This window comes from Anneissia japonica, unplaced genomic scaffold, assembly GCF_011630105.1.
Source record: "Anneissia japonica isolate Jap-2015-1 unplaced genomic scaffold, ASM1163010v1 scaffold1511_len2985839_cov193, whole genome shotgun sequence".
NCBI classification, from domain to species: Eukaryota; Metazoa; Echinodermata; class Crinoidea; order Comatulida; family Comatulidae; genus Anneissia; species Anneissia japonica.
This window is the reverse complement of record NW_022685291.1, coordinates 1,495,023-1,504,272: the sequence shown is the minus strand read 5'-3', so window position 1 is coordinate 1,504,272 and position 9,250 is coordinate 1,495,023. Positions and strand designations below refer to the sequence as shown.

The window sequence follows — 9,250 nt, the reverse complement described above, 5'->3', positions numbered from 1 at the left end:
ACTGTATATATACACATTCACGTTTGTAACGTGTCCCATTAATAAAAAATAAATGGTATAGACCCCTGGTTTTTAACAGGCATCCCACGGGCCAAATTTGGCCCGTGAGGAAAAACAAAATAATAAAAAAAAAAATTTAAAACATAATAAAAGTTCGATTAATACATTCTTAATAAAGTAAAGACAAAAAAACTCCTGGGAAATGTGCACGGGATGGGTAGGAAATAAGTAAGATGATATAGGCCATAAATATAATAATTATGGCGCCAAAAATCGGTCACTGGTTGCTTTTCGTGGTCTTATTCTTTACTGTGTGCTACATTCAAACAAGCCAATAGCGCGTTATGATGTAGAGTTTTAGTTTACCCCACTCAAACACACAGATGTTATTCACAAAAAAAATCATCTTACGAAGTTGTTTTAATCCTCCCTCCTAAAGTCCCGCAGCTTGTTACGATATGCTTTGCTTAGAACGCTAAGACCCTAGTTTTTCGACTGGAGTCAATTTTAACCGCTCAACATGTCGCGGTCCCACATTAGTCATATTATGATATATTGTAACTGAGGTGAGAAACTTAAATGATATGGCCCCTCTAGATGCCCAAATGCAGGCACTACAGGTAAAGGGTGCAACTCTAGGCTCGGTCCCACCATGCTTAGGCACCAAGAATATTCTGTAATATGGTAATCAATTAGAGAGCTGGAATAATTGGATTACTGTATACTGAACAAAATTACAATTTCATTTTACACAATTACTTAAAGCTAGAAAAACATCAAACTTCACACAAGACAAATCAAAAACAAAAACACGAAAAAAAGAAGAGGGAACACAAAACATTCAAAAAACAAGCACAGGTTCGACAAGACAAACATCAAACAGACATAAAAGAAAAAAAAAACATGCAGCTTTAAAATGTGTCACTGGATGCAGGATTTTGCGGAAGGGGTACGTGCAAGGGCGCAGATCTGTTTTGAGAGGTGGGGGGACATTTTGCGGAAATAGTAGGCCTACCTGTAGATGGCCGATTTTCGGCAACCAGAGACCTAATCAATATGTGTGATGTACCATAGAAAATACAACTTAAAATCATTGTCTTTTATGCATTTATTTTACCTACTTCAGAGTCGTGAGTCCACAAGCCCATCAGCCCCAACCATGGTGGGGCAAAGGTGGAAAAACTTGGAAAAATAGTATCTCTAGATCGCCGGATATGATACTCTTATAGTAAAATTCATCATCGTCGACCTAATTAATCGATGTGATGTACCATAGAAAATGAAACTTAATTTTCTTTGATGTATTTACTTTGCTTTACCTAATTCAAGTGCCGAAAACCAATCTTATCTTTGCACGCTTTTTCTAATACTCCTCAAATTATAAAATAAAGGCACGCGCACTCGAGTCGTGTATTATAGGTAATCCAGATGTTTGTGGGCAGAGATACCGGTATGTTGCTATAAAATAAGATGTACTCTGGCTGTACAGTACAGCGCTCTTTCGTTAAAATCCATTTAGGCCTATGCAGTTTATTTCAACAATTTTCAGGCATCTTCTTGACTTATAAAATTGCATTGCGGACGAAAAGTGAGGGGATCAACCCCCTTCCCTTAAAAATATGTAGGGGAACGTGTCTCCTTCCCTGTTGATCTACCCCCATGGAGTCATGAGAGTTCACACCACAATATTGTGAGAATATAGACATCTGGGTGCCCGGAAATTTCACTTTCATACCTTTAAAATCTTACCAATAATTCATGTCAACAATAAAATACAACAATTTTTTCTTAATACAATTTAAGGGGTGCGATCGCACCGTCCGCACCCCTGCGCCCCAGCTTCTTACTTAAAGCAAAACAAAAGCTACTAAAACGATGTAACAATAATATATGGCATATTATGCCATATCTGCATATGCACATAGGCCTAGGTATGAGAAAAGAACATTATTGATCTTTTCAGACTGATTAAAATGTAGCAACATGCTCATTCAACTTGTAAATATTTAGAACCTTCCAGCTTGTTATTGCAGAATTGCTTAGAAATATTAAAAAGCACTATAAAAACACACATTGTCAACGTCATTGGGCCCTAATAAGTCGCATAGTCTAGTCATTTTCTGAGCCAAGCGTTAAACAGTGCGATCAAACAAAATTTTCATCGTAATTAACTCGATAATTAGGGCCTAGTTTTCAGCAAATTTCCTTACAATTTTTACCATAAGCTAATGTATGTTGTTCGTGGGCCTACCATACAGAATTGATTCTACCCCCACGTGTCAAACACTAAGGGAAATAAAGCACTGTTAGGTCACCGAAGTGGAAGGCGCTCTCGGGCTGATTGCTTTTTTTCTTTTAAGAATTTGAGTTGGAAATTATACTTTTGGCCTATTACTGCATGGTCCCTAATAGCTCCGGGCCCCTATTCATACAGTTCCTATGGATTTGATAGCAAGATAATTCGTGGCACGCAAATGATGATGAAATCATGGACGATGCGCAAAAACTACAATGCAAGCATGTACAATACACATTTTAATTGATAATCCGTGTGGAAATAGGCCCTATACATTTATTATATTACTAACCGTTTAGTCCTACGTAGGACATATACGGTATCGGTTATTGTTTCCACATTATTTGGTTCAATTACATTGCCATTCCAAATATTTCAGCAAATTGGCATTTGATGTTCAGTCGGATAAAACATGATATTAATTAAATTTTAACTCTTTCTTCAGAATATTTAAAGCTAACCCAGAATACCAGGATCTCTTCAAAGACTTAAAGGGTCAGTCACGTGAGCAATTGATAGCAAGTTTGGCGTTCGAAAATCAAGCTGCAATAATGATGAACATTTTTGACGAGTTGCTGGAAAAACTCGATGACGTAGACAATATGATTGCAATGCTACGTGAAATCGGTGAAAACCACGCCTCGTATGGCGTAACCGTTGACATGATTAAGGTGAGAGCGCTACTGGTCATTTTGCCAATTGTGTCGATAATGGTAACGTTGATATTGCCTAGCTAGACTACAGTATTTGCTGTTCTTCAATACAGTAGTTTAATTTCATAGAAATCAATATAACAACAGCCATTCTTATGAGGAATGATAAAAGCCACAATGGCGACAAAATTGCTACGAGATAATGAATATGAAAGTCATGTCTATCAGACTGTGTGGCTTTTTATTGTAAACGTATTAATGTTTTATACTTGCAGTTTACTCATTAATTTTATATAAGTGATAATAATTATCATAATAATGATAATAAAGATTATAATAATGATAATAATAAAAATGGATACATTATCATTATTAATCATAAAAACAACAATGTTAAATATATTATTAATGATATACAGTAATAATAATAATTACTATAATAAGAATAAATATAACAGTATCAATATATTAAAATAAGAATATGAATAACAACAATACTATAGCTAGCCTAATAACAATAATGATAACAATAATTAATAATAGTAATAAATGTAGTAATAATAATAGGCCTAATATTAATAATAATGATAATTGATTATGATAATAATAATAATAATAATAGTAGGTCTAATAATATTAATAATAATAATGATAATAATAATAATAATAATAATAATAATAATAATAATAATAATAATAATAATAATAATAATATACTATTTATTTAAAGTATGGCGATAGTAATACAATAGGATGGGACCTCACCTGCTTGAATGACAACAAATTAGGAAGGCCGTTTAATTTAGCTATGATGACGACATGACATCGGTAGGCTTGTAATGAGCAACCATGATGTTGGCAATGTTAATTACATGATGGTAATACGCCGTTTACTATGTCAATAATTCTATTAGTTGTAGTGCGATTGCATACAATATTCTATTCAGCTCTCAACTTATCCTTTGACGCAAATTTTGTTTCCTTTACAGAACTTTGAAGAACCGTTCACTAAATCGATAAAGGAGTTCCTCGGTGACCGATACACAGAAAACATAGAAAATTTGTACAGTAAATTTATAACATTTGCGTTTGAGGAATTTTGTATAGGATTGAAAGAGGCAAGTCTGACCTGACAAGTCGAGTTTCGTTAAACTCTTTCCTGTGTATGAATTCAACAGTGTAATATTTGATTGTGTATACAGTATTCGACTGCAGACCTTTAGAGTATTCGACGGCTGTATTCGTCATTATGCCTAAATTCAGTTTCTACTTTGGATTAAAATTTGTTTATCGCAAGAACTCAATTTGTGTTAAATAACTAGCTCTTAAACCAAATAAAACTTCGATATAATATTGTAGAATGAAAGTACATTCAAATCCCAAAGTGAATCTACAAAATCATATCAGAGGTTCAATCAATGATTCGCGTAGTTTGATAAATGTAATAATGTTAACGTCTTGTATGCCTCCTTTGTTCTCACGGTTCAACACGAACAGTTATTGCATTATTACCAGAAGCAATTGAGCACGGAAATTGATGGCAGTAAACATAATTTTGCACTCAACATGATATTACTCGTTTGGGAATTGCATGTAATAATTATGTTTGGGATGTTCAAAGAAAACGTTATCATCGTTTCGTAAATTATACCTATCTATCGACGTACGAGAATTCGTAGCCTAGCGCCGTTAATCTGTACAGTGACATTCGGGATTGTAAATTCAAATCGTTTTTATTAAAATTAAAACAGATTTGCTAGCAAAGTGCATCGATGCAACGACCGATAAAGAAATTAAGATGGAACAAACATCAGCAAACAAAACTTGTGCAATCCGTAAATGTAGACATCCAAGGACAAAATATTAAAGTTGTGGAAAAATGCTGAGCGACCCTACCCTAGGGTCGAGTCACGTAGAATCTTTGGACGCTCATATTGGATGTCGTAAAACATAGCAGACAACATTTTTTTGGAGGGGGTAGGGGAACGGAAAGTACATTTACAAACATTTTTTTAAATTTCAAGCGATGACTCGTTTCAACACTGTACTAGCTTGCAACAACTTCGTTTGAGTACATACTTTGGAGAAATGAACATTTGAAAATATTGGCAACCGTGATATGTTAACGTCTTTGACGTGGATGGACAAAGTTCGTAATACTTGATAATGCTTGTTATTGTTATGTCTTTACTATTACTTGTAGATGATCGCCGTAGAAGACTATTCCTGAAGTAGTGAATTAGGAACACGGCAGTTCAGTCTGCAGAAATATATTGATACTCAAGCAGGCCCGTATTAAAAGGGTGTGGGGGTGGGGGGGGATTTAGTAGGTGTGTACGCACTCCCGAGTAGCAGAAGGTCCACAATTGTTAGTGACAATTGAGAAAGTACTATAATAGATAGATATTCCTTACGTATATTACTTTTCACGGTAGAGGTGGCGCCAGGAGCCCGACGGGGGTTTGATGTCCTCAACTGGGTTGATGGGTGGGAGGTGTAAGTGGGCGTGGTCAGGCGTCTTTCAAAATTTATCGGAAGTGGTCAAGGGGCGAAGCTCCCGAAACTATGACAATTAAAGGGTTTCAAAAGGTTCTTTATTCGATTTTAGAATATACTACTATGTAAAAAAAAACCCAACGGGGGAGAGGTCTCCAACGAGACTGTCTCCCTTTCCCTGCTGGCGCCAACCCCTGATTGTAGGCTGAAATTTATTAAAGGATCTAAGACTCCTACTGTCCCCGCTTCAATCCTACCGACTTTGTCGTCTTGACTCGGCCGGGATTCCAGGCTACCCCATAGGTTCATTATTAGGCCTATTGCACACCACCCGCCTCCCCTTGCAGTCCTGGACACAGCCTTAGGCCTACTTCTTCTTTTCATTATGAGTGCATCACTTTGAATCTCACATTAATCAGTCAATTTATGTACGGTATTTAATTTGTTTAGGCTCAGGGCCAAGGATATGCCAATAGCGAACCCGGAACCTTTCACAAGACAAGCATATATTAAACAAGCTGCTGTACTTAAACTAATTAGTCTCAGGGAGTTGGTTTTGGATGTGAGAAAAAAAATCCCGGACACTGGGATTGAAAGGCATGCAGCTTAATCACGAAGCTATTCAACTTTACTCCAACTACGCCTATGTTAGTAAAGAAATTTATAATATAACGCCAGAATTCATAACAGAAATGTTCAAATGTGCTCGAACAGCGGCGTCTTAGTTTCAGTGTCAACTGATTGTGACATCCTCATATGATGCGGAAGAGAATTCCAAAGATGAGGTGCATCACATGAACATGCTTATTTTCCAAAAAACTCTAGTGTATATATATGTACATAGTGGGTGGTCCTTTCAGAAGGACAAATTTCACATTATTTTCAAGAAGTTATTTTAACCCCCTTTTTTTTTCAGAATATCGCTTTTGTACTTAAAATAACTTCTTGAAAATATCAGTGTAGGATTGGGATGTTATTCTTTTTTGAGTATTACAAAGTAAAGCAAATTATTAATTGAGACGATGTATATTTTTGATAGGACTAATTAAATCTTAATTTAATCAATGTTATATGCTCAACTTCAATTTTAGTATATTAAAAATTGAAATAAATTTTATTTGTATTATATATTAAAATTTAGGGAATATATAGCTTTACAAGAGTATTTTCTGGTGCAATAACTTTATACTTTGCAATTCGTTTTTTTTTTCAAATTTGACGTATGTCCAAGTCAGAGACGGATTCACCAAATTAGAGAATCATTGTCACTGTAAAAACAACGTGAAGAATTTAAACACAAAGCTCCACGCATTTTCCCCGTTTCTGTCGAAGAGCTAACCGTGTTTGGCATAGCAAATTGTGCTTACGATCTTGAGGTGTTTTGCATTGTTCTTAAGTAGTTGATACCATGATGTCAAATACCAAACGCATTTATTAGTAGGTATTTCAAGACCTAAACACATTAAGTAATGTCTAAACACAGTTAGATGTTAAACGTGTCACCATAGCGGGACAAAATCATGGAGCTTTGTCTTTCAATCCTCCACACTGTTTTACATTGGCAATGGCATAGTTAGAGAGGGGGTGGGGGTCAAGGATGGGCACATTCCCGGGCCGGGTGCCGGGTTTGGGGGCGCTAAAACGGGAGAATGAGAGTAAAAATAATAAGCACTTAGAAAAACGAAATTGATGTATGTCGTCATGCATGAAAAGTTTTCAGTTAATAATAAGAATCTGAATGTAGTTGTTTAAAAAAAAAAATCATGTTGACAGTAGATATTTCAATGAGTTGTGAGCGTTCAGCAAGCTAAGGTTCATCCTGCCATATCGCAGAGCCACGATGGGACAAGCGAGACTACCGTATCTACTTTGGCACTCCTTAGTATTGAACGCGATGAAGCAGACAACATTAACTTTGATCATGCTATTAACTTTGCTGATGCAAAAGCACGCAAAATGCAGTTGCGAGTTTAAACAATGTTGCAAATTTAGCAACTTACAAGACTCTACTATAAGATAAATTTAGAGAATAAGAATACTGTACTAAGCTGTATGTGATAAATACAACAGCCTTACAACTTAGGATAATGGTAAAGTTGTATACAAAGTTGCGAACATCGTAATGAAGTTTCAATAGTAAGAAAGAACTTACTATATATGAGAGAATAAAACTAGTTATTTGGGTTTAAATAATGATATTTAGACAGTTTGCTTATTTTTACAGCGCATGGTACGGATGTACGGTATATGCTTAAAGCCTATACAATCAATATCAATTTATTTCACAATATTATAATTATAATTGGAGGGCGCAATTTTCTACACTTTCCCCCGGTCGCCAAAACCTGTAGCTACGCCACTGAATTACTTATACAGGTCGTGGAGTGTTGAAAACGAACTCTCAGGCAAACGTTGTGGTGTTAAAAACATTTCTAGACTTTCACAAAAGATATAGGCCTATAATAATCCAGTATTAAGAATAAAACAAAGAATAAAGGCATACACGACAATGAGAAACTATATTCCAGTGATTCACAATCATTGAATTGAAGTTATTTGATGTTATGTTATATCATCTTTATTTATTGCAACAATTCACATCCCCCACAAATAAGTTCTTTCACAAGTTATATAACCATACATTTGCTATATTTCTATTAAATAATAATTGTGTTCTAAAATGTGTATCAGACAAATTCTTATGACCTCTGTAAAACAGTCAGAAAAATTAGAAAAATAATCTTTGCAATATTACGGCCAAATATGTGCAATCTCGTATATATTTACATGACTTAGATAATTGATTCGCTCAGATCACCAGCACATCTTTTTTTTTTTTAATACTCCCTCTTGTATGCTAAAATCATACGGTGACAGAGCATGTTTTATTATGTGCCTATATCGTGGAAATCCTACTCATCGATTTCAAAATTAATCACTCAACTTTTTCAAGGAACATTAAAGAAAGTACCTGTAATTAAAAAATATTGTTATTAAACCATTAGTACTAGGTTGGCATGGGGATCCTGTGAAATATTTTTTTGCAGAGTTCCGGGCCAGCTCGCAAAGTGCAGATGAATGACAAACTGACCCAGTGCAGATTGGGCCCTGCGTGGTTCTGATTTTATCAATTTTTTCTCTGTTTAGTACATCTAGAAATTTATATTAACAAATTAAGACTTCTTTCAATGTTTTGTGGTGAAATTGTCCAGTTCTAGTTGCCGGTACTGTTTGGATTTGCAGAAGGCTTAGACTTTAAAAGTATCAAAAACATTCATACTGTACTATATATTTGTATTTGACAATATTATTTGATTTAATAGTGGATAACTTAATTTAATACTGTGATTAATACTAACTGCATTTAACCACCATTCATCAAAACATGGGCATCGTTATAATAAATACAAAGACGTAAAATATTTGAGTAAATAAACAGCGATTTTTTTTCAAAATCAGTGCATGTCAGTGTACGATCCATAACAAGAGATGCATAGATTATTCCCATGTGCACTATATTATGAATGAGGGCGCAATAATACATTGATTTTACAAATGTACAATTATCAATTAATAATTCTGTAATCGAAAGAGTAAATAATCTGAGTTTTCATAACCACATTGATATCATTGCAAATAAAGTCTCAAGGTAATAGGAATCTTGAATAAATTGAAATGGTTTTTACAGTGTACAATGTTACAAATACATAAATCCATAATTCTCCCCGACTTAACATATGCAATACCTGTATGGGGCCCTTTCAATCCAACTAAATTAAACAGACTTCACATTCTCCAGAAAAAA

General features: G+C 34.9%; 1 protein-coding gene across 4 annotated transcripts in view; it reads left to right on the top strand.

Moving 5' to 3' along the window:
* The window catches only part of LOC117110413 (extracellular globin-E1-like), a 42,351-nt gene extending 34,389 nt beyond the window's left edge, over nucleotides 1-7,962 (top strand). For all 4 annotated transcript variants that reach the window (XM_033253132.1, XM_033253118.1, XM_033253125.1 and 1 more), the window contains exons 3-4: nucleotides 2,742-2,967; nucleotides 3,939-7,962. In XM_033253132.1, coding sequence (XP_033109023.1) covers nucleotides 2,742-2,967; nucleotides 3,939-4,082 — 370 coding nt within the window. In that variant the 3' untranslated portion in view covers nucleotides 4,083-7,962. The remainder of the gene's footprint in view (nucleotides 1-2,741; nucleotides 2,968-3,938) is intronic.
* The last annotated feature ends 1,288 nt before the right edge of the window (nucleotides 7,963-9,250 follow it).